We start from the raw sequence: 25,616 nt of genomic DNA, 5'->3' as shown, positions 1-25,616 counted from the left end.
GATATTTTTTAATTAAAAAATAACCTAAATATTTTTTTTAAAAAAATTCGTCAGTGAAAAGGGTATATTTGCACCATTTTAAAACGACAGGGGTATATTTGCACCATTTTATAATGGCAGGGGTATACATACACCAATTTTGTAACGAGGGGTATATTTGCTCCATATCCTATAGTTGAGGGGTATATATGCCCCTTTTCATTAACGGCGAGGGCATAAATCCTCCTTTTTTTTTAACGGAGGGTATATTTGCTCCATATCCTATAGTTGAGGGGTATATTTGCCCCCTTGCCCTAGTTTCTACTATTAACTTTCTTTTCTCCTTGGTCTTTAGTTTAGAAAAGGGTACAGGATTAATGCTCGTTAGTTCATTATAAATTGAAGGCTTGATAAAAAAAATGTAGAATCTGGATTTGTTTTTTCCCTGGCACTGAGAGTGTTTGGTATGGCAAAAAAAAAAAAAGTTCCATGGCAAACTCATTTTCCATTGTTTGGAAACTGTTTCATTTTGTTAATGTCAGAACCTTACTTCTATTAGTTTAAATCAACACTTACACTATTGACAACCTTAAATACTCAAAAGTAGGGGTGTACATGGACCGGGTTGGTTCGGTTTTTTTAAACATCAAACCAAACCAATTGCATCGGGTTTTTTTTTTTTAATTTATACACCAAACCAAACCAATAAAATTCGGGTTTTTCAACCTCGGATTTTCTCGGGTTATTCGGTTTTCTCGGGTTTTTCGGGTTTTTTTTTGGAATAGTCTTGATACAAAATATATAAATTTTACTCCAAATATTTCTTTAGTCCTAGTAAGATACAACTATATAATTAAGGTGTTTCATAAGAAAATAACACAAAATGCGAGAAGAGTGATGACATTGTAATAAAATATTCAACAAAAGATAATAAAATCGGTTAAAATAAATATTGCTAATTAATAAGCCATAAAGAAAAGGACCATAATCTAAAAGTACTAAGTCATGCTAAAATAAGTACAGCTAATAAGTATTAATTACATGACAAGAAAAAAAACTTAAGTTATGTATTTTCACTCTCTAAACCAATTATACAAAACTAAAGAATAGATATCCAACATTATTTTCATTTCTAGTGGTAAATTGAATTTCTTTTGTTAGTATTAGTGTTGAGTTGGTTTTGGTGGACTTTATATGAGTTACTAACATCCATAAGATATAAAACTTATTGACATTCAAAATTCTAAGTTCAAGCTTGAATAATATGATAATAGATAAAAAACTACGAAAAAATTAAGAAATATTTATAAATTACATTACAAATAAATATTTTTATGTATAAAATATTTTAAAAATTGAATACATGTAATGACGGGTTGGTTTGGTTCGGTTTGACTTTTTTTTAGCTAAAACCAAACCAACCAATTATGATCGGGTTTTTTTTTTCAACACCAAACCAAATCAAACCAAGCCACTAATCGGGTTTTTTTCTCGGTTTGACTCGGTTTATCGGTTTGGTGCGGTTTGTCGGTTTACTTTGTACACCCCTACTCAAAAGTATCATAGTACATCCTCCGTATATGAGTTATAGCCTATACAACTCGTGTGATTACTACTTATCGAATCCGCGACTTTTGTAGGACAAAAAACAAAAACAAGTTGAACCACACTAACACACACAAAAAAAAACATAACTAGGTTTCACGCACTAATTTAGTGCGTGAAAGGACCAAACTGTAAAAAATAATGTTTGGCCTTTCACGCACGAAATTCGTGCGTGAAGGAGGCCAACAAAACTCGGCCCCCTCCTTCCCCACCACGACCCGCACCTTTCCAACCCGCCATTGAAGCTCCATTTCAGTAGTCCTCAACCCCCCAAAACGTCTTTTTCGTATTGTTTTTCAACCCGAAAGTCAATATTCTTGGTATATTGAAGTGTACGAACAAGTTTCTAAGGTTAGATTTTGGAATAGAGCGGCGCAGAGCTCATTTTGAAAACTTTAAAAAAAAAATCTTCAATCTAGGTATTTCACTACGAATTTTTTATTACATTGCTAAATATATTATTACCGTAAGCATGATCATTGTGTAACTGTGGTGGATTTGGATTTTTGCGCATTTTTTTTTGTGCGTTTTTGGGCAGTCCGTACCAACTGTTGGGTCTGCCCTTTTTTTTTTTTTTTTTTTTTTTAATTTGTTTATTTATTGTTAATTAGTTAATTATTTATTAATTGTTTATTTAGTATTTGTTAATTGTTCGATTAGCGACTTAAGTATTTATTAATTGTTAGACTAGCTAATTATTTATTTAGTTTTTGTTAAGCCAATTGTTTATTTGTTAATAGTTTCATTTGTTAATTAATTGTTTATTTGTTAAATATACGATAATAATTTATTAATTTTTTGATTAGTTAGTTAATTGTTTATTTATTAAATATATGATAATAACTTGTTAATTATTTGATTAGTTAGTTAATTGTTTATATATTAATTATTTATACTAATTGTTTGCTAACCAATTTTTAATTATTTGACTTATTAATTATTAATCTTTATATTTTAGGATTGAAAACCCTTAAGGTATCTTCGGTATATCGACGATCTCGCCGAGATAGGATGTTATAGTTGGGGCGCTGCTATGCTGGGCTACATGTATCGAGGATTCTGCCAATGTTCTATGGGCACGAGGGTAGAGGTCCCTACATTTTGCTCGCTCCTTCAGGTAATATATTTAAGTGTGTGTAATTAAACACAAAATATATATATTTTTTTTAAAATGACGACTGACAAACTATTTTTCAAATGACTATATCAGATATGGGTGTGGACTAGGTTGAGACCTTTTCAGCCCATACCAGCTCACCCTCCCGCTGACTATCTTACTGTGCCGATGCCATACGCGCGGAGATGGTCGCGAGGCGTACGCCGACATGCGGAGAATTGTTAAGCCTAATGGTATGTGGGCTATCACAAAATTTCGCGAAAGACATACTTGCGATATGGAAGAAAATCGAGCAGATCATTATAATTTAGATACAAACATGATTGCTCAAGTGTTACTTAAAGACGTTACCGAAACGCCAAGGTAACTTATCCTACCTAGTACATTATATGTCTTATATCAATTGAAAGATCATTACTAAATGTTGTTTGTTTAAACTTGTGCAGGTTCCCCATCAAAGATTGTATTCGAAACATTCAAACAGTATATGGTAAAACTATAAGCAACGGAAAGGGATTTCTCGGGCGTAGACACACTTTTGAGATGATCTTTGAAAATTAGCATACCTCTTTTCAATCGCTGCCAAGGTATATGGCGGCTCTACAACATTTTAATGATGGTATTGTTATAGAGTGGTGGCTTATAGAGGGTAAAATCTTCAACTTCGTATTTTGGGCATTCAAACCATGCATTGATGGTTTTGCTCACTGCCGACCAGTGATATCCATAGATGGTACGCATGTATATGGTGCCTACGACATCAAGCTCCTAATTGCAATAGGAATGGATGCCAATGGGTCAATATTCCCTCTTGCTTTCGCAATTGCCGCTAACGAGAGCAACGACACATGAGGGATCTTTTTGACCCATTTGAAAACTCATGTTATTAAGGATCGTACCGGCATATACGTGTTGTCTGATCGTTATAAAGGCATATTGCACAAAATGGATAATTTACCGGGGTGGCAACCTCCCTTTGTTTACCATCGCTATTGCTTAAGGAACTTGAAGACAAATTTGCAATCAAAGTTTCAGAATGACACTCTAAACAAATTGATGTGGAGGGCTGCGATGGAGCATCAACAACGAAAATGGGGTGCAAAAATGGATCTGATCAGGGCAGTAAGTGAACCCGTATACGTTTGGTTGATGAAGCTCGAAATTGAAAAATGGACGTTTCATGCTGATGGAGGAAAAAGATGGGGCATGCTCACAACAAACAGCTCAGAGTCTTTCAATGGCTTGCTGAAATCTGCTCGGGGACTACCTGTCACCGCAATGGTGAGAATGACTTTCAAGCAGGTTGTGGAGCGATTTGTGGTTAGGACAAGGCAGGCCAGAGCAGATATTAGCCGAAGGCGGGACATGGATGCCAAAGCCCATAAAAAATATGGAGCATTATAGAAAAAAAAATGCGAGCATCACCAAATGACCGAGTATGACCTAATTCAACATGTGTATAAAGTTAGGACGGGTTATTACAACGGTAAGAGTGGAAACCTACATACTGTTTATGAGGCAATAAGAACATGCACTTATGGTAAGTGGCAAACGTACCACATTCCGTGTTCTTATGTTGTCAAGTGCTCCGAGAGAATGAGAAAAATGGTAGTAAGTTATGTGGCGGGGGAATACAAGGTCCACAGTTACCTTAGAGCATATTCCGGCCAATTCCACCCACTTGGTAATGAAACTTATTAGCCAAACGATCCGTTTTCGATGGTTGCTAACAAGGATTACATCAGGAAATTGGGCATTAACTCACGGAGTCGTAGACCCAATCAAATGGATGTTAGTGAAAGAACTTACTCTCGCAAGTGCTCTACATGTAAGCAATATGGCCATGACAAGCGTTAGTGTGGGCAACAAGGCCGTAGTGGTACAAGCACGTCTCGAAGTAATAGAACCTCTAGAACTTGAAGATTGTATTGTTATTGTAATTTACTATTGTATTGCTTTGAATTAGTATTGTAATTTAATGGAATGAATTATTTTTGAATTAGTATAAACCTCTCGTATTTGATGAATTATTATTAAATAAAATATTTATATTTGTACATTCAAATATAATAAAACACTTAAATCAAAACTTTATAAATATGACAAATTTCAAAACTAACAAAACTTACTTCGGGGCACTTTAGAACCCCTAAAACGATGATCCAAACGTTTAGGTGGACTTCAAGTAATGAGCCGACATTATTGTACGCAAAAAAAGATATTAAGTTCTATATAAAATATTGATATTTCGGGGTTTTGAAACATGACTAATCTTTGCCCAAAGTATGGAAAAAAACGTGATTTTGATAGGTTAAAAAAAAACTGTTGGGCTCATTCACGCACGAATTTAGTGCGTGAAAGGCCAAACTTTATTTTTTACAGTTTGGTCCTTTCACGCACTAAATTAGTGCGTGAAACCTAGTTATGTTTTTTTTTTTTTTTTTTTTTTGTGTTAGTTTGGTTCAACTTGTTTTTTTTTTGTCCTACAAAAGTCGCGGATTCCTACTTATCACCTACTTTTTATTTGGGTTGATAACTATGGTGTCCGGTTCAACTTCCACACACCTCAACTAATTCCATGATTACCTGTTATCTCCCACCAGCACAGATATGAGTAACTTTATTCAACAAGATTTGGACAAGTGGAAAGAAATCACCTGATGTTTTTTGCCTCCATTAAAATGGTCTATGTTCCAAATTGGGGAAAAAAAAAGAAGAAAAAAAAAGGATACTAGTCTATGTTCAAAGCTATGTTATTTTGAAATCTTGAGATTTTCTTACTGGTACATCCGCATTTTGTTTATTTCTGTAACCCATAACAGCAACATGGCTTGGGGAAGTTAGTAATGGTGTTTAAAGTTGTACAATACCATTGATGGTATATTATCGTTTGATAAGTAATAATAACAACCACAGCTCAGTCACATCAAGTTGCGATCAGCCGTATAAATCCTTATTAATCATGTTACTACATTTAAACTTAACATATGCCATTGTTGTGCAAATACAAATTAAAAGTACTAGAAATCCTATATTAGTTTATAAATGTAGAAATCTTGCTAACCGCTCCTAGAAACAAAGAACCTAGCATAATAGTTGTAACTTGCCTAAAAAATATTCTCAATTAATTGGTATCATCAATATAAATTGTTTTCTTCAGTTGTAACGGTCCGTGATTTGATTAATCAAACCTAATTTGGTCTTCACACTACTAGAAAACAGTAATTTTCAATGTTCATTGGCTATTCAGTGGAAAAAAAAAATTAGTAGTGTTTTCACATTAAAAAAATTAGGAAGTTTTCCAGCGTCTCAATGAGAATTTATTTTCCGACATGCGTTTTCCCAGTGACCTAGTTCAGTGGAATGACGTGGGGAAAATCATGTTTCTGATTCGCGATGGGAAAAATCTTTGTTTCCGGTGGTGTCAATCAATTGAGTGATGTAAAAGGTGATACGATCACTTGACTAGGTAGACAGATTACCTGCTGTTGAATGGGAATCTGTAAGCCCTTTTGTTCTTGTATTCAGCTTACTAGCATAATTGATTCGTATGCAGGGTTGTTGACTAGAGTCATGTTTTCATTGTTTATGACATTAAGCAGCCGTGATTCAGATCATTTCTTTACACTCTTTACAGCCAATTGTAGTATGTTAGTTTTTGCTATTTTTGTGGACGTTTGATTAATTTAAGACCTGATTGTTGTTGTCATTTCACTTGTGATTGCAGTTGTAAACGATGGTTGATGAAGATAGTGTTAGTAAAGAAGTTATTAATTTGTTTTAGAGCAACTGAAAGTGACTGATAAATCCCTCAATATGTTGTTTCGCATCATGAGGGGAAAGGTAGAACCACTTGCAGAAAAGAAGAATAAGAAGGATGACAAGAAGAGGAGGAAGACGAAGAAGAATTAGTTGTCATCTTCTTCGGGTTCCTAGCTCCTTTACCTTTGACAGTTTATAGATTTGAACTTTCATGATTATTAGATTTTACAAGTATAACAAAAGGTAATTTTTATGAATAATCACCTCTTAGAAGAAGTTACACCGAGTAATTTTTCTTTCATTACTATTGTTCGTTATTGTAGGAGCCTAGGAGGACACCTATTCTGCCTTTTGGTTGTTGTTCGAGCATGCCAGACGTAGGCAATGGCTTTATATGTATTAAGCAGGGGTTCTTTGCTAGAGCAGCCTTCACTATTTAAATAGAACACAAAGTTATCTGATCAATTAACTAATTTCCTGGAAGTCGAGATTTGGGGATTATAGACCAGTACAGATAGCAATAGGATTATTGGCACTTTTGCCACTATTTTGTGCTGGTCTTTCAACTTTTGCTCCTGTCATAACAAATAATTTTTTCACGATTCATAAGTCTATATTTCTGCATCATAACATTCACAAGTTATGTCTTGCATACTTTTTTTCCTTCAAGAACTTGTGCCCCACTAGGCATAAGTTCGATTGCTTATGGGTACAAATTAAAGATCAGCTCATTTGAAGGACAAAAATTAAAAACCAGCCCATTTGAATGGCAATTCGTGCAATTTCATCATAGCAATACCTGATCATGAATCCCACTAATTAATCATCTATAAACCAAACAAAACATAGGGGGACAATGGTAAGAAAAAGAGAAAAGAAAAAAAAGAAAATAATTACACATTAGTTATATATATTCATAATTTTATTCACTCTATACAAGAAATATATAGATAATTACTACCTAGAACATGACGAAATGGTCTCTCTAGCTATAGCTATTATTATAATCGGTCCTCAAAACTACTCCCTCCGTCCCAAAATAAATGTGCCTTAATAAAAAAATAAAAAATAAAATTGTCTCAAAATAAGTGTTATCTTAAGAATTCAAGACAAAAATTGGCGCAACTATACCCTCAGCATTAAAGAAGTAGTCCTCTTTATATTGCTCAATTCTCAAAAAACATCTAACAAATAGCAATAGTTTCATAAACTCTATATTGTATTTATTAATTTGTTAATAAACGTGATTTTTGTTAAGTGACACTTATTTTGGGATGAAGAGATTAATCATACATGGATGTCAGATCCCAAATATATAGAAAGTGCTGCTTCATGATTTAGAACATTTGAGTTCATTTCTTCACAAAGTAGTAGCTAGTAAAGCCATCAAAAGCAAGATTATCTTCTTTGTCCTCCTTATCGTCTTAAATTTTGAGGGCCCTTTGAGTAAGCGAGAAGGACATTCTTGGTTAACTGATACGATTTCGAGGAGCACACATGATTCAAGATACTTTATTCGAGGCCGAGTCAAGGAACTTCGAGTTTTACAAGCCATAATGATGCAAAGAGAGGCGTTGGAGACCTTTAAGGAGCTTCATGGGAGAGCATATGACGTGTGGATGATTGCTTGATCGCATGGAGCGAAGATGAGATGGAGGGAAACGATGGTGACTAGCCATGCAAAGAGGCTATTCTTTAAAATCAAGCCATCATCCCTAAATAAGACTACTAAACAAGGCCCTTACCATTAAGGATATTTTTGTAATAGCAAGCCTAGTCTTCTTTAGCCTAGTAGTATAAATATTACACTTAGTTATTTCATTAATGAGTTTTTTGAATGATGTTGAGATGAATACTTTTAAAGAGTGATAGTTTGTTTGGTAGTTTAGTGTAGTGCTAATCTAGTGATTAGTGTTAGTGACAGTTAATTATGCTGGATTCCATTGTTGGCTATTGGAACTCTTTTTCCATTAATTTCGTATTAGAGTTGTTCATTTGTGGATTCATATGATTAACTCTTAATTAATTCAATAGTATAGGTTCATTAGTAGGAATTGATTAGAAGGGTTTGGATTTCATATATTCAAATTTGCCTATAATTCCTTTACTAATTGGGTCTTGCTTCTATCCCTCTTCTTATCTCAATTTCTTCACTTCTCATCTTCAATTTCTTCTTATTTTCAATTTCCGTGTTTTTGTTGTTTGAATCCTTGTCTTTCACCCGGATCGTATCATTAACCACCTACAAATTAGGTTGTTTATCGATCGGTTCGATTCGATTTTGAATGTTATCGGTTCGACTGATTGGTTATCGGTTGTAGACATGCTGAACCGCTACAGAACCATTAAAATATCGATTAGTCGGTTGGTCGTTAACAATTCGATTATCAATTTAACTGCTATGACGGGATATTAAATGACAGTCATTTTTATCAAATATGAAGCCCCCTGAATGAAACTGCAACCTAAGGAGCAGCCATTGCAGCCCGCAAAACCTCATGTGGCATCGTCACAACTCCAAACTCACCACGTAGCCAAAGCAGGCACCAACATTGGCTTTTAAGCCTATTAAAGTAACTTGGTTTTGGATGTCACTTATCATACTAACAAACAATAATATTGCCATGAAAAAAAGCAAGCACGACTGAAAAAAATTCTGCGGGAAGTAAACATTTTTAAAGAAAAAAATAATTCTGCACAAGGAAACAAATAAAGACCAACTCAAGGGTACATAGTGGGCTTATAAAGTGGGTTGGTCCAAGGGTACTTTCTAAATCCATAGAAAGGGAAAAAGTAGCCCAAAATCCAAATAAATTTTCCCTTTTCTCTTATCAACTCAAACTTTTAAGCTAGATTGTCACACAATTCAACATATAGTATCTGAGTAAATATCCGTGCAATAGGCATTCAGGCTATACTCAATATAACTACTATTCTGTCCATATCTCATTAAAATTTACCTTCTCGAGGTATTTATATCAAACAGTGTTAACTTATCATGATTAAGTAATTTAATAAAATAAGAATATATATTAACTAACCATATGACTACAACAACAACAACAACCCAGTGAAATCCCACATTGTGGGGTCTGGGGAGGGTAGAGTGTACGCAGACCTTACTCCTATCAAGGTAGGATGGCTATTTCCGAATATATGTGCCAAGGTATATCATAAATTTATTAATTTGATGTAAACATCTTAGTACGCATAAATTTTTACACCATATCTCAAACTCACTACTCATCAAGATTACGGTTGAAAGACTATGGTGCTAAAGAAATATGAGAGACTTCACCGGCAATAACGCAAGAATTTAAACAAACTTATACTATATGATACGTTTCTGTTACAGCCCCAAATCACTACTCCAGAAATATATCAGTTAGAGAAACAAACAGGAAAGGCACTAACCTAAGAACTGATAATCAGTTCCATGGCTGTAGTCTCACCATTATTATTACAGAAAAAGCTTTTATAACAACACACACTTAGAGAATAATATTCTTAGCAATTGCAAGGGTCACAGGTGCAGCTTGATCCACACTTGCATCCATTTCCTCCTTCTCCTGCTGCTTTCTCCTCAACCCTTCCGTAGCTGCAATTAATTCAACTAATTAGCATTCTAATTTATAATTTTTTTTTTTGGGTAGATTATTTTCATTGCAAACTACTTATATATTAAACCAGAAGGCATAGGGAAAAGATATTAAAGGTGCAACTAGACGTACTTGGTCACGGGTGCAACACCTTCAATGATGGTAAAGGTAGTGGACTTCTCCATGTCGGGGTACATCCCACATCTACAATATCACCAATAACTCAATTAACAAAATACCTTAATAGTTTTTTTCCGATTGTTTTTCCATATGATCATTCAATTAATAGTTATTATCTCTGAAAGTTACTTTTTTTTTATTCTATTTTTCTTTAACAAAGAAAGTGACTTTTTGAGATAATAATTATTAGTTGAGTGATCATCTGAGAAATCGACACATTTTTTTTGATGATCGTACGTGCCAAAAATTAAAAAAATGAACGGTGCAAGTAGATCTAGAAGAATTAAACTACTATCAGTATTTCACTTTTTAAAAACATTCTTAAAACGAGTTTGGATAGAACATATATTATTTGCAAAGATTAATTGCAAATTCATGTGTTTGCTTTTTAATTTGAAGTTCAAAAGTTCATTTGAGGAGCATTTCGTGAAATAACAATCAGTATTAAAGTTAGCATTTGTAAATACAGAAGAGAATCTCTACTCAAGACTTACCCTCCACAGCCACTGCCGCACTTGCAGCCAGATCCACATCCACAGCTTCCTCCACAGCAAGACATGTTTTCTTAGTTTGTTGTTGGAGATGAGAGATTTTTTGTAAAAGAAATTTAGTGTAATGCAAGTTCTTGTTGTAGTTGTGATGAAATGTGAAGCACAGAGTGGGGTTTTTATAGGAGAAATGAGGATAAAATTGGTGATTGTGTGCGTGACACGTTGACAAATAATGGGGAATTTGTATAGTAGTAGTTTGATAATGTCTTAAATATAATATCCTTGTAAGAATTAGAGTTTTCATTTAAATGATTTAAAATTTAAAGAAATAAACACCTCAAGAGTTAAGGGATTCAACAATATTTACTAGAACAACAATAACAACATTTACTATATATATATATAACAAATAATTATAATCTTATATATAGAGTATAATTTTTTTAATAAGAATTCGCATGAACCCATTGTGACAGTAGCTCTGTTCCTGCCATAGTGAGTTTGAGAACGAGAATTTTATTTATTTTATTTTTCAGTATTAATTAAGGAAATGAGAATCGATCAACCTACAAAATTTGACATTCCTGAGGTGGTTTCCTGAGAATAAATTATATAAAGGACAAAGTACAGGAGTAGCCCTTAATTAATTTTCAGCAGCATAACCATGAATTAGTCCATTTAACTACGTTTAGGACCAAAGATGATTTTGAACTTTTGAAACATACTAATATTAGGAATTCAGTTAAGTACCGGTAAAACTAGGAATTAGTCCTTTAACTACGTTTTGGAACAAAGTGGAGAATTTTAGTAGCACTATATATGCTCTATCCTTAAATTTAATAAGTGCCTTTAAAAAAGTTATTTGCGCTAGTGTTAAGAACTGCGCAGTAATAACAATAATTAATCATAAAAAATTGTTATCCTATTTGTTTGAAATAATAAGATAATATCATTATCATCTCTCAATGGCATATCTAAATATAATAAAGTTATAACGTCCTCAATGATGTAAACCTTAAGTAGAAATTTTACACTAGAATTTTAAATTAATACTTAATATTCTATTGCTATTTCAATTACTTAGAAGTTTCGAAATAATAATACTAAGAAAAAGAAGAAGAATCCTAGTAGAATCCCACAATGTGGGGTCTGGGGAGGGTAGAGTGTACGCAGACCTAACCCCCATCTTGAAAGGTAAGGCGGCTGTTTCCGAAAGACCCTCGGCTCAAGAGAGGAAAAGAAGACAAAAAAGTCAGACAGGGACAAGCATATCAAATGTAGAAATCAAATGGCAATAAACGAATGAGCAAAACTACAACTACTAGGGTGAAAGGATAAACAACCTAGCCTTCTATCATAATCTAAGTCCTCCACAACCTCCTATCTAAGGTCATGTCCTCGGTAAGCTGAAACTGTTCCATGTCTTGTCTAATCACCTCTCCCCAATACTTCTTCGGCCTCCCTTTACCTCTCATGAAACCATCCATAGCCAACCTCTCACACCTCCGCACTGGAGCATCTGTGTCTCTCCTCTTCACATGCCCAAACCATCTCAGCCTCGCTTCTCGCATCTTGTCCTCCACCGATGCCACTCCTACCTTGACCCGGATAGCTTCATTCCTAATTCTATCCCTCCTAGTGTGCCCACACATCCATCGCAGCATTCGCATTTCCGCGACTTTCATCTTCTGAATGTGAAAGTTCTTGACTGGCCAACACTCCGCCCCTACAATAAAGACGGTCTAACCACCACTTTGTAGAACTTGCCTTTAAGTTTTGGTGGCACTTTCTTGTCACACAGCACTCCGGAGGCGGGCCTCCATTTCAACCACCTTGCACCAATACGATGTGAAACATCATCGTCAATATCCCCATCTCCCTGTATAATAGATCCAAGATACTTGAAACTTCCTTTCTTTTGAATGGCCTGGGTACCAAGCCTCACTTCCTCGTCAGCCTCATGCGGTACGCCACTGAACCTGCACTCCAAGTATTCTGTCTTGGTCCTACTCAATTTAAATCCTTTAGACTCCAACGTCTGTCTCCAGCCCTCCAGCTTATCGTTAACTCCGCTGCAAGTCTCATCAATCAGGACCATGTTATCCGCGAACAAAATACACCAAGACACCTCACCTTGTATTTGTTGCGTCAATTCATCCATCACCAAGGCGAATAGAAACGGGATAAGAGCTGATCCCTGATGCAACCCATCAGAACAGAGAAGTGCTCCGAGTCTTCTCCTACCGTCCTTACCCTGGTCTTAGCTCCATCATACATGTCCTCTATCGCTCTAATGTACACCACAGGTACACCTTTAGCCTCCAAGCATCTCTATAGGACATCTCTTGGCACTTTGTCGTAAGTCTTTTCTAGGTCAATGAATACCATGTGCAAGTCCCTCTTCCGCTCTCTATACTGCTCCACCAATCTCCTTACAATATGAATGGCTTCTGTAGTCGAGCGCCCCGGCATGAATCCAAACTGATTCTCTTAAATAGACACACCTCTCCTCACCTTCATCTCCACCACCCTTTCCCACACTTTCATAGTGTGACTTAGCAGTTTGATATCTCTATAGTTGTTGCAGCTTTGAATGTCGCCCTTGTTCTTGTACAAGGGAATCATTGTACTCCACCTCCATTCTTCGGGCATCTTCGCTGTCTTGAAAATGACATTAAACAACCCAATCAACCACTCCAAGCCTACCCTGCCTGCACTCTTCCAAAATTCTCCAGGAATCTCGTCAGGTCCGGTCGCTCTTCCCCTGCGCATCCTACGAACAGCTTCCTTAACCTCCTCAACCTTTATACTCCTACAATATCCAAAGTCGCGACGCCTATCAGAGTGCTCCAAATCTCCCAACACAATGTCTCTGTCCCCTTCTTCGTTCAAGCGTTTATGAAAGTATGATTGTCATCTCTGTCTAATGTGGGCTTCTTGTACCAACACTTTTCCATCCTCGTCCTTGATGCACTTCACTTGATTTAAGTCGCGTTCCTTCCTTTCTCTCACCTTGGCTAGCCTAAACAACTTCTTATCCCCACATCTGTCCTTTAGTTCTGCATAAAGACGTTCAAAGGCTGTCGTTTTTGCCGCTGAAACTGCCAACTTCGCCTCCTTTCTGGCCATCTTATACTTTTCCCTGTTCGTCCTCTTCTCTTCATCATCCGTGCTATCTACCAACTTCACATATGCCTGTTTATTTGCTTCCACCTTCCCTTGGAATTCTCCATTCCACCACCAATCCCCTCGGTGCCCACCACGGCGGCCTCTTGAGACCCCCAATACTTCTCTAGCTGCTTCTCTAATGCAACTGGTCGTCCTATCCCATAAATTGCTTGCATCCCCCCTACTATCCCACGCTCCCATAGCCATCAACTTCTCCCCCATCTCTAGGACATTAGATAAAGTCAAACTCCCCCACCTAATCCTCGGTCGGTCATCCACGATCCTCTTCTTCTTCTTCCTCCTTATCTCCAAATATATCACCAATAGCTTATGTTGGGTCGTAAGATTCTCACTCGGAATGACCTTGCAGTCCTTACAGAGGCCTTTATCATCTTTTCTAAGAAGCAAAGAGTCTATTTGCGTCGCAGCCACCAAGCTACGGAAGGTTACCAAGTGCTCCTCCTTTTTCGAAAAACTCGAGTTGGCTACCACCAATCCAAAAGCCTTTGCGAAATCCAGGAGTGAGACTCCTCCACCGTTCCTGTCCCCGAAGCCAAATCCTCCATGCACCTCGTCATAACCCCTCGAAACAGACCGAATGTGCCCATTGAAATGTCCTCATACGAATAACTTTTCAGTAGCCGGTATACTTACTACCACTTCGTCCAAGTCCTCCCAAAAGAGCCTTTTTTCCTCCTCGTTCAAACCCGCTTGCGGCGAGTAAGCACTAATAATGTTCAAGGTGAACCCTTCAACGACCAACTTAATCGCCATCATCCTATCATTGATCCTCCTAACCTCTACCACCTGATCTCTAAGCTCACTATCTACTAAGATCCCTACCCCATTCATATACCTCGACTTACCCGAGAACCAAAGCTTGTACCCGTCCACATCCATAGCTTTAGGTCCTACCGGTTTAGTCTCTTGGATGCAAACAATATTAATCCTCCTCTTCTTAAGAATCTTAACTAACTCTATGGACTTTCCCGATAAAGTCCCAATATTCCAAGACCTACTCTCAACCTAGAAGCTCCCTCAACCCCCTTAGCCCCCCCTCCCCCCACCCTAGCCCCCGTCCCCAACAGAGAACATGACCCTAGTCTACCATCCCTCACCAAAGCCAGTGAAGCAAATATACGCTAGTGAAAGGTTAATCTAAGACAAACAAATGATCAATACTAAAGCACAAGTTAGCAAGAGTCTATAAGCAGTGAAATAGATATTCAATTAGGCGGAGTAGGAAAAATTTATAAGGCTAAAAAATAGGGAATTGCCTACTCGAGGTACTGACTCCAAATAAATAAAACATGTTCACCACCGAAAAATCTCTGTTTGCCACCGGAAATACTGTTCTCTGCCGGAAAGTACTGTTCCCTGGCCGGAATCACTGTTCATCGCCAGGAACTGCCGAAAAACTTGAGTACCTGTGCAGAAACTGACCGGAAACCTACTGGTGAAGGGTTTCCGGTCGCAGGGTAGAAGAGGAAGGAAAAGAGAAAAATCAAAAAAGGAAGAAGGAAAGAAAAGAGAATAGAGCAGAGAGAGAGATCTGGCCGGCCGGAAAAACGTACTACCAGTGGTGGTGGTCGTCGTCGCCGATCGGGGTGGCTTGGTTGGGGGGTGGGTCGGGTGCGGGGGTGGGGGGATGAATCTGACATCATCATCATCATCATCATCATCATAATAATAATAATAAGATTTTTATCGTAGCCATTGACATACTTAAAAAAAATATATTAATGATAGTAATATACAATTGTTAGTACTTTAGTTGACTTTGTGTTTATCTTTTTTTTTTTTTTAATCAGTTAAGTGATAGAATGGTTTTATTTTCTAATTCAAATTCAATTTTTTTTATCTTTCAATTTCAATTAAAAAAATTTAATTAACTGAACGGAATAATTTACTGAACTGGTGGCAATGTTAGATTAAGTATATGTTTTAAGAGTTCAAAATAATTTATCATTTCAAAGAGTCGAAAAAATGCAAAGATAACTAAATTTCAAGGGCTATTAGTGCAATTTACCGTTATGTATAAATTATACAGCATGTCCTAACGGCAAAAATGTAAGGGAAAATTTTCAACTCTAACTCTAAGGTGACATTTGCGTTGGGCATCAATCTAGGATTTATAGACTTTTCTTGCTTTAACATATTAATAATAATAATAATAATAATAATAATAATAATAATAATAATAATAATAATAATAACATTATCCAATTGGCATCGTATTGTTGGGAGACTTTTGGAAAGTGATTTTATAACCTATATAATTGATGCTACTTGCCTTTGATTATCACAATGTAGACCCTTTATTCTTGTTCAATTAAATAATTGTTGAAGGCATTGACAAGATCGTATCGACACAATCAATCCAAGTAGGCCTATATGGAGTTTAGATTCTTGGAAATTACACAAGAAAGTGTCTTTGTTAAATTCTCCATATCATCTAATTAATTGATAGTTGTAGGATGTCAAATAGGTTCTAGTTTTTAACGACAGCATTATTAGTTTTGACACAATCTTTTGGTAAACACTGTTAGGATCAAGTACTTGAAAAGTGACAGAATGGCATTGTTACCGCGATTTATGAAAATACAACCCTTTGTCGCTCCGCTTCAATTTTAAAAAGGCAGTAGAGTGTTCATATTCATGTCCTTGTTTAAGGTTTGACTCCCTTTACATAAATTTAGCAAAAATAACTTGCAATAAAAACTTGGCAGCAAGTCATGGTTAAGTTGTGATGGATGTGCAAATTTGCCTTGCCTGCATAAGTCCTGACGGATCTTTATTATTTGTCATAACTTTAGAATAGATTATTCATAAGTCGTGACGGATCGCCGGAAGTTTGATGGATAGGTCTTGCCACAAGTCTTGGTGATCATCAAAACAAGTACAAATTGTTCACAAATCCTGACGAATTGTCGGAAGTTCTGATGAAATAATATTATGGTGGGTTTCATGGTGGTAGCTGAGAAAATAATCAAGTTTCTTGAGAATTCACTCCAATATTACAAAGCAAAACTTGTTTTGCCTCCTCAAGTCTTGACAGATTGTCAATACTTTAGTACAAATTGTGATCACTTTATAACAAAATTGTGTAATAATTGTAGAATAAGTTGTTGATAACTCTTGACGGATCGTCAGGAGTTCGATGGATGGACAAACTTGCCTTTGTCACAAGTTATGCGGATCATCAGAACTCCTGTACAAATTTTATGTCATAACTTTGATACAAATTGTTCACAGATCCTGACGGATCGTCAAGAAATAAGAATTCTCTACCACCATTAGTGGATCCTTACATCACTTTTGGTTTAGCCAGTAGTTCCCAAGGCAAGCTTGTTGCTAACTGTTATTCTCATTGTTTTTTCGATATTTCCATGTGTTCTCACTTCTCATTCTTTTCGATTTTTTCACACTAATTCCATCGAAATAAGGAGGAAGAAGGAGAAGTTCTGGTGAATGTCTATATTTGCCCTACTTTATTAACAAGAACAAAAGTTAAAGATCTTTAAGGACCATTCCTGTAAAACCCACTCTTTAAGATGACTATGACATACCAATGAAAAGCTCCTTAATACTTTAATTTCCAGCCGTTCAAGATGGTATTTTTATCAATCATCAATCCCCTTTTGCTTTTGGAGAATACATACCAAAGCTTTCACGTATCTTTTAAGAAAAAAGATGAAGCATATATCTTCTTCTTTTGTAATAAAAAGAGAAGCATATCACTCTTTCTTACACGATAAAAAGTTTGAAGATTCTTCTTTTACAGTACTACTGCAACTACAATTTGCCAATCTGATTGGATCCATCATATCATGTACTATAATATGAATCATATACAACATTAAGTTATTTCAATATAATTTTATACATTACGAAATGTCATTGCCTACGTATAACTAACCGTATTTGCTATAGTTTTAACTCATTTGAGATATCTGAAAGTGAAACTAACAATTGGTTATTCATAAAGTGCTAAACAAAAAGTACGCAACCTTATTCCTAAGTCAAAAATATTTGCCATGGAATGTGGTCAAAATGTGTTACATTTTCAAGCGAAAGTATACAAGACTAGATGCTCACAAAAGCATCATCCTGGTGAAGAACTATTCCATCTAATTTTAGCCCGTGTGTTTGTTCACCACTGATAAGCATCCTTAAACCATCTTTCAGTTCTGGTACTCCTTCCTCTAGGATTGCACTCACGGGGAAAACAGGTACACCAGATACACGGCGTTTTAGTTCTTTATATACCTCTTCAGCCCCATCTTCATCGACTTTGTTAGCCACCACTAAGGATGGCCGATCAGATAAACCCTCACTATAGTACTCGAGTTCCAAAATCAAGTCATTTAACTGCTCCCATGGTGGTATTCCCTTGTTATCACCCAGTGCTGCAGCCAAGTCTACCACATATGCTAGAACTTTTGTACGTTCTATGTGCCGAAGGAAAGCATGCCCAAGCCCACGATTTTCATGGGCTCCTCTTATGAGTCCTGGGATGTCAGCTACAGTTAAAGAAAAATCGTAATAATTTACGTTACCTAAGTTAGGCCTCAATGTTGTGAATGCATAATCGCCTACAACAGGTTTAGCCTTTGATAACGCCCCAAGAAGGGTACTTTTGCCTGCATTTGGCATCCCAATAAGACCTACATCAGCAATGCTCTTTAGTTCTAGCACAAGTACCACCTCTGAGCCAGGCAAGCCAGCACTTGGTGATGCATGATGATGATCATCATCAGATACTTCATCATCACAATCGGCTCCCTTTTGCATCATCTTTGACGCTTTCCTCATGGACAGATTGCCTAAGCCACCCTCCCCTCCACGAGCAACAACTATTTGTTGGCCTTGTTCTGTTAACTCTGCCACATTGTATTCTATAAGTTCAGTTTCTTCCAACTCATCTTCACATTCTGTTCCCATAACATCATCACCATCTTCATCTTCCATTTCTCCACAGCTTTCTTCCTCCCAATCGCTCAAATCATCATCATCACTTTCGATTTTGCCTCTAGAAATTGAGCACGGAGTGCGGGAATTGGTCGGCAAATGAAAAGTTCTTTTCCTAGCTGTAGTTGATTCTTCACCATCAGAAGCTCGACGTCCACTTGATTTGACTTTCTTCTCAACTTTTGACCCGGTTTGGTCGGCCGTAATTGATTGTGTAGAAAACTCTGACGAATCAATATCAACTGTACCTGGAATCTCCCAAGGGTCCAACTTAGAACTTGAACTCTTCTCTACTGCAGATGGAAGTTCACCCTCTACTAGATGAATTACGGTACCGATTGGAACTTGGATCACCTATCACACAAGAGAGCCGGCCTTTAGTTTAGGTTTGATCAAAAGACAAACAATATACATATGCCAAAGACTCTAAAGATCAAGAGAGAGATAAAAGTTAACCTTGTCGGCTCCTCTGCTTCCTATCATATTTTTGGAAGACCCATTTCCCCCTCTCTTTGCATTCTGAAATATGTCACAAACATTTAGGCAAAAATATAAAGTGTCACACATATATCAATCAAATGACAGGGTAAATTCCATCAATAATTAATTGTGCAACAGATATCATGCAGTAGGGAAGAAAACACACGCTGGGTTGCTGCAGAGCACTCAAATCCCACATTGTAGGGGAACATTCTAATATCACGTCACCACCTCGTCCACCATTCCCACCTGCATTCAGTCCAAAAAGAAGGTAAAGAAGAGAGGAAACCTTACAACTGGTCAATATAGCAAATCAAGCTTGACTGCATATCTTAAAATGAGTTATATTGGTAAAACAAAATGTATGAAGAAAATAAAAAGAAAAGAAGAAACAATAAAATTATTAAGGTAAAAAGAAAAGGACACACAAGGAAGATATACAGCTACAAAACCTTTTTGGGAAGTTCTACAACAACAACATACTCAGTGAAATCCCACAAAGTGGGGTCTGGGGAGGGTGGAGTGTACGCAAACCTTACCCCTACCTTGGGAGGTAGAGAGGTTGTTTCCAGTAGCCCTTGGCACAAGAACAGGCAATTCCAAGCAATACGAAAGAAAGAAATAACGAGAGCGAATAAGCCACAAAATACTATAAAAAGCATGATAGAGCAGTTTTTTTGGGGGCGAAGTTCTCTGGTTAAAAAAAGTGGAGTAACTTTACCTAGAAGGTCAAGAATGAAAAGCCATTCTTTAGGTCAGTGTTATTAACAGCCATCATTTCGTCACTCAAAGGGATGAACCAATGCGCGCGCGGGCCCGGGGGGGGGGGGGGGGGGGGGGGGAGGGTTGCGTTTCAGGATTGAAGCAGGCAATTCAAAGGAGTGTGCACTTAAAACAGTGATGCAGAATGTGATCCCAGCAAGAAGTGGTTGGTTCTTTGGATCTCAAACTTGAAGAGTTGGATTAGTATCAGCATTATGCTCAAATAAGTACGTTAATTGCAACTTGATCATTATAGTACTAAGTTCATGTATGTTAGAAATTTTTAAAATAGGTAAATTGCGCGCTTCACTTCTCACTGGAACCCCATGGACCTTGTTATTTTTGTGTATTTTGCTTCTTCCTTTTTAAACTTTTTATCATACATAGGGGGAAGGGAAGTGGAATGGGAAGCAGGATAACAAGGTGGGAAATCAAACACCCACCAACAAGGTGAAAGTTCAAGTTTTGCCGCACATCATCCTTCTCTGATATTCCGGATTTCATTTAAATATTCAGTGACCTCATAACTTCAATATCAATGATACTAAAAGCATCAAATTTCTTGAGTAGCATCTTTTAGTTTCTGCAACTTCTGCATGCAGAAGGCCCTCAAAAATAAAGAAAGAGAAAACTTCTCAACACATAAAGTATCAAAGTTGAACAATAAAAATGCATGAGGTCTTTCAAGTGCATGATTTTAGAGACACTTCAGTTGCGTACCATATTACCCCTGAACCATATAGATTTGCTATTAAGACCGGAATTTGCAATTTTCAGCTCGTTTTAAACCTACCCTTCAGCTTTCTCAATCCCTGTCCTCATAAAAGTTGAATTACAATAACTTGTTAAAGCAGATCAAACTACATTATATTTCTCCTTCTCTATCAGGTTAACATTCCTCTCTTAATGCAAGTGAAGAAAGTACAGTTATCTTTTCCATTGTGGTGTATGAATTTCTCGTTTATTTTCTTTCAATCTTTTATTCTCCTTCTGTTGAGGTTCTGGAGAATTCTAACTCTACAAATAATTGGTCTTTTGTTTATAGAATTTTCGCTCCAAACAAGTACTTCAGGTATCCAACCAACCAATGAAGTAGTTAGCGCTACAGCCTCGGGAATAGCTGGTTTTTGGTTCAAACTTTACCAGTAAACAGTTGATCTGTTAAATTCGGGTTACATATATGACATGTTGGTGCTTTAACTTATATAATTTACCATGGGTGGGTGACTCGCTGTTTATCTTGATTTGGTTGACAGCATCTTAATTGTTTAATCAGTAAGTGGGCAGGTTGTCCTGTATTTCCATCATATCAAGTAAAGGAGAACAGTTAACCAAAAGATCTTGTGATAACCAAGAGACGAAATGTGCATCCAAGCAAGGTTTTAACATAAAGAAATTGAAGGAGAAAAAGAGCAATTTAAGAGAAGAACGATAATAAATTTAAAGAAAGGGTAAAACTTCAATTGGGAAATGAAAGACCCAAAGATGGAAGTCAACTAGTTACATATTTCCTCCGCACCACCCCTGAGGTATAAAGAGGTTAGAGAACATACCATCAGGTCTGCCACGGCGATCATGTCGACTACGACGAATACTGGTACAACCATTGCCACCATCACCTCCTTTGGCCCATATGCGAAAGCGGTCAATCATTCTTCGTTCCTGTACGGAAACTTGTATAAACGGACAAATACGTACTGGGTATAAAAGTGAGTATATTGAAAGTAGTTCTCATAGAGGGAGAGAACTGGAAGCATCAAGGACCTGTAGAGGAGCAAGCTTCGTTTTCTTGTAGACAATGTCTGAGAAAGAATAGGTTTGGATTAGCCATGGAGACCGCAAGCATCTTCGCGAAGCCTTCAAGTAAAGAATTTTCTGGCTAAATGACATATCCCTGTTCTACTCTGTAATCTTCCAAGTTTCCAAGGTTCCACACTATGAAAAAAATCAGTTCTGATTCTAAGATTTCATCACCTGCTAGCATGAGTGACAGAAAAAAGGCAGGAAGTATTTAAAACTTGTGCAAGTGATATAGTTAACCTTCATGCAGAGATAATAAAGAGAAATTAAGGCAGCTCAGTTCAGGTATTCAAAGAAGATCAAAATAATCCATCCAAAATTTAGTATCCTAAGGGTGAAGTGGGTGTTATCAAGATCAACTCTAGAACTCTTATGCAACTGGAAAGAAATTGGAAGAAGGAAGGCGAAGGAAGATTGGTGGCAGTCCATTCCAGCTTGTATTTAGTGGTCAATTTGGAAGGAAAGAAACTCAAGACAATTTGAAGATAAAGCTAACTCTATCCAGATAGTTAAAATGAAGCGTCTTAGTTTCTTTTATTTTTGGTGTAAACAAGATATAGTGGGGGAAGTAGTTGATTTCGTATATTTTCTAGGCAATGTGTAAATTGTAACCAGCATCATTACCTCCTGGCCACTGTTTTTGGTCGCTTTACCTGTAAAGTTTCACATCAGCATTCTAAAAAATGCTGATACTTTTGGATGGAATACAAATGTTACCTTATTCAAAAAAAAAAAAAAAAAAAAAAAATCCATCCAAAATTTAAAAAGAAGACGACTTGGGGGGAATGCACTCACAAGGAAATTTGACAATAAAAAAGAAATGTCTTCAATGAATCAACTATTGCTGTATTTTTTCCAGCCACCAAATCGACACAAGAGATAAGTAGCAAATGAGTGACACCCCGATACTTTGGCATGAGAGCTGTTAAATATGCAGTTCCTAATGAATGTACGATTACAAATAATTGTGTCAAATGCAGCATGTCGAATACACATAATTGTGTCAAATGCAGCACATTCGAGCCAGAGCAGAGACATAGAGCTTCGGAACCATTCTAGAGCTAAGTGCTACATCTATCATATATTTGGAGAAATTTTCCATAGTTATATTTATATACTTAAAAGTAGTTAACTCAACGAGAGCAAATTATCTTAGTCTACAAAATTACATGAATAGTTCAACAATAAAAGGGCAGCCCGGTGCACTAAAGCTCCTGCTATGCGCGGGGTCCGAGGAAGGGCCGGACCACAATGGTCTTTTGTACGCAGCCTTACCTTGCATTTCTGCAAGAGGCTGTTTCCACGGCTCGAACCCGTGACCTCCTGGTCACATGGCAGCAACTTTACCAGTTACGCCAAGGCTCCCCTTCATGAATAGTTCAACAATACAACAACAACAACCCAGTGAAATCCCACATCGTGGGGTCTGGGGAGGGTAGAGTGTACGCAGACCTAATAAACATATTTTGTTTTTAGTTTTTAGTTTTAGATAGAAGAATCTGTTTTGTTTCGACAACGACATGACCTGAAACATAGTGACACACTTCAACTACTACAAGTAATCAACTTTCTTTGTAAATTCTATGCCTTCCAGAAAAAGGGGGACCTAGAGTATTAAGAGAAAATCCCAAGTTCTTTCGATAATTTTATCAAACAGCTACCACAAAATGTAGTTTTAACTCTAAACGATCACCCATGACAGAACCCATTCAGTATGAAACCAGCTCTCTTAACCATTAAACTCAGAATTCCACAAAAGGAAAATTTTACAGCAGCAAGTACACAAAAGTGCCGAACTCTTTTGTGTTCGAGCAACAATCCTTCGTCTCGTAAATGCTTTAGTCCTAGTATAGTAGTTCTGTAGTTAAGGATGTTTACGTTTCTAGAATAGGTAGCTGTGTTAAAGCTAAGCTATGGTGCTCTACATGTTCTTAAACTTTGGTGATTAATAAAGAAGTTAGTTACCCAAAAAAAAAAAAAGTGCCAAACTCCTCCACCCATCTTAGATTATTAATTTGATTAAATAGCCAAAGAAATTAGTCCAGCTCCAAAGAAAATGTAAAACTAGAAGCCAAAATGAACTATTCTAACCATACTGAATCAAATTTCAGTGAAAGAACATTCAGCATACTCAATTTATGATCCAGCCTAGCAGTGACACTAATGCTAAAGAACTCCGAAACCACTTTTCGCGTTGCATAACATTCTCTCCATGTTAAAGTTCTATCGAGGTGTCCAAACTCCCTCATGTACTCGAACCACACACCAAAACTTACTTATATGCATCTCTTAGGGTGTGTTCGGTACGTAGGAAAACATTTTCCAGATTATGTTTTCCAATTTTCCCATGTTTGGTTGGTCTTAACATTTTATGTAAGAACGTTGTTAAGTTCCTTAAAAATGACGAAAATGATTTCCTTCCTTAGTAGGAGTACCGAAAACAAGAGGCATTCCACATTGATTGTGTCTCCCCACCTTCCAACACACCTCATCTTCAACCCCATCCCTGTATATCTAAATTATGTACAAATGTTTTTCGGATAATATTTTTTGCTTATATACCGAACACAAGAAAATAAGTAAGAAACCACTTATTTTCCTTTTCCCAAAAAAAAAAAAAAATATATGCATAGAAATATTTTCCTTCATACCGAACACACCCTCAATGTCATTCTGTTACTCAAGACTTCACCAGCTAAATAATTTCCCTCTCAGACAATTTGTCGAACAGGTTGCGTACATCACTTTTTTTCTCATTGAAATAATTGAATTACCCTCCCAAAAAGTAGGAATTATAGTTTAATCATAGCTTCTTCATCTCAATAAAAAAACAAAACCAAAATTTCACAATTGTGCTGTAGGACCACACCAAAAGAGAAGAAAAAAGAAAATTGTGTAATAGAAAGAAAGAGAGACCTTACCTGAGGAAAACGAGCTGTGTGATTGTTTTGGTGTTGTAAGTGAGAGTGAGTGTGCTGTGTGTTGTTAGCTTGAAAGTGAGGGGACTTTGTGAATTTTACACAGGTTTTAGTCACTTACCTCAACCATTTTTGTGCAGCCACTCTTAATAAATCTTTGTCCAAATCAATTCCAAAATTTGGTAGTAACATTAAAAAAAAATAATAATAACCTAAAATAAATATTGCAAAATTGAATTAAAAATAAAGAAAATGCGCGCATTTAATGTCGTGGTACGACATACATCAACTTCGTTATTTTCGCCTCCACTTTGAACTTATGAATTGACTCCCCAATTTTAATTCAAGTTTACGGTGATATACTTGTAGCGGTGATACAATTCAAATAGGTCGACTATTCGGTGTCGCATCTTGTATTTTTTGGCCTTTAAGTGAAGAATGTCATTTTATTTTAGGCATGACAAACGTCAAAATAAACACATTTTCTTCCTCATCACCAAATTTCCTCATAGGCTCGGTTAACTCAACTTTCATATCCCGAAGCTAACCTTTCATTTCTAGAAAAGACTTATACATCCCCAATCGAGCACAATATTAAAAAATGATTGAAATGTGATCCAATGAGCTCAAATTTCAAATTTGCATCATTTCAACATCCTCACCCAAAATGAACTAGAGTCTGCAGAAATGAGTTGATGAACTTTTCTTTGCATGATCGTATCACTTCTTCAATCTCAGCATCATTCACTAACTTTAGGCCGATTGATCGGCCCCCAACTTTAGT

At 36.6% G+C, this 25,616-nt stretch overlaps 2 protein-coding genes across 6 annotated transcripts; both read right to left on the bottom strand.

The window, feature by feature from the left end:
- Window positions 1-9,767: 9,767 nt before the first annotated feature.
- LOC132627181 (metallothionein-like protein type 2 A) lies at window positions 9,768-11,052 on the bottom strand. 2 transcript variants are annotated; one of them, XM_060342371.1, is made up of 3 exons: window positions 10,737-10,895; window positions 10,195-10,266; window positions 9,768-10,061 (listed from the first exon to the last, which is right to left on the bottom strand). In XM_060342371.1, the coding sequence occupies exons 1-3, from the start codon at window positions 10,799-10,801 to the stop codon at window positions 9,971-9,973; spliced, it is 228 nt and encodes a 75-aa protein (XP_060198354.1). In that variant the 5' UTR covers window positions 10,802-10,895; the 3' UTR covers window positions 9,768-9,970. The 2 variants fall into 2 exon arrangements, with proteins under 2 accessions (XP_060198354.1, XP_060198353.1); XM_060342370.1 differs by lacking the exon at window positions 10,195-10,266 and having other exon boundaries at window positions 10,737-11,052.
- A 6,801-nt stretch (window positions 11,053-17,853) lies between these two features.
- LOC132627180 (probable GTP-binding protein OBGM, mitochondrial) lies at window positions 17,854-25,191 on the bottom strand. 4 transcript variants are annotated; one of them, XM_060342369.1, is made up of 6 exons: window positions 25,117-25,191; window positions 21,879-22,088; window positions 21,668-21,776; window positions 19,519-19,601; window positions 19,329-19,391; window positions 17,854-19,226 (listed from the first exon to the last, which is right to left on the bottom strand). In XM_060342369.1, the coding sequence occupies exons 2-6, from the start codon at window positions 22,002-22,004 to the stop codon at window positions 17,988-17,990; spliced, it is 1,620 nt and encodes a 539-aa protein (XP_060198352.1). In that variant the 5' UTR covers window positions 22,005-22,088; window positions 25,117-25,191; the 3' UTR covers window positions 17,854-17,987. The 4 variants fall into 4 exon arrangements, with proteins under 4 accessions (XP_060198352.1, XP_060198351.1, XP_060198350.1 ...); XM_060342368.1 differs by lacking the exon at window positions 25,117-25,191 and adding an exon at window positions 24,954-25,084; XM_060342367.1 differs by lacking the exon at window positions 25,117-25,191 and adding an exon at window positions 24,836-25,042 and having other exon boundaries at window positions 21,879-22,091.
- Between the last annotated feature and the right edge of the window lie 425 nt (window positions 25,192-25,616).

Source organism: Lycium barbarum, chromosome 2 (genome assembly GCF_019175385.1).
Source record: "Lycium barbarum isolate Lr01 chromosome 2, ASM1917538v2, whole genome shotgun sequence".
Lineage (NCBI taxonomy): Eukaryota > Viridiplantae > Streptophyta > Magnoliopsida > Solanales > Solanaceae > Lycium > Lycium barbarum.
The sequence above is the reverse complement of the archived record's forward strand: the minus strand, read 5'-3'. Positions and strand labels throughout refer to the sequence as shown.

Coding starts and splice junctions, on each gene's coding strand:
- LOC132627181 (XM_060342370.1), bottom strand. CDS start 11,037: ATGAAAACTCTAATTCTTACAAGGATATTATATTTAAGACATTATCAA. Junction 10,062..10,736: donor TGCGGCAGTGGCTGTGGAGG/GTAAGTCTTGAG, acceptor AATTAATTGCAG/CTACGGAAGGGTTGAGGAGA.
- LOC132627180 (XM_060342369.1), bottom strand. CDS start 22,004: ATGTCATTTAGCCAGAAAATTCTTTACTTGAAGGCTTCGCGAAGATGC. Junction 21,777..21,878: donor CGAAGCTTGCTCCTCTACAG/GTCCTTGATGCT, acceptor GTTTCCGTACAG/GAACGAAGAATGATTGACCG. Junction 19,227..19,328: donor GAAGCAGAGGAGCCGACAAG/GTTAACTTTTAT, acceptor CTTGTGTGATAG/GTGATCCAAGTTCCAATCGG.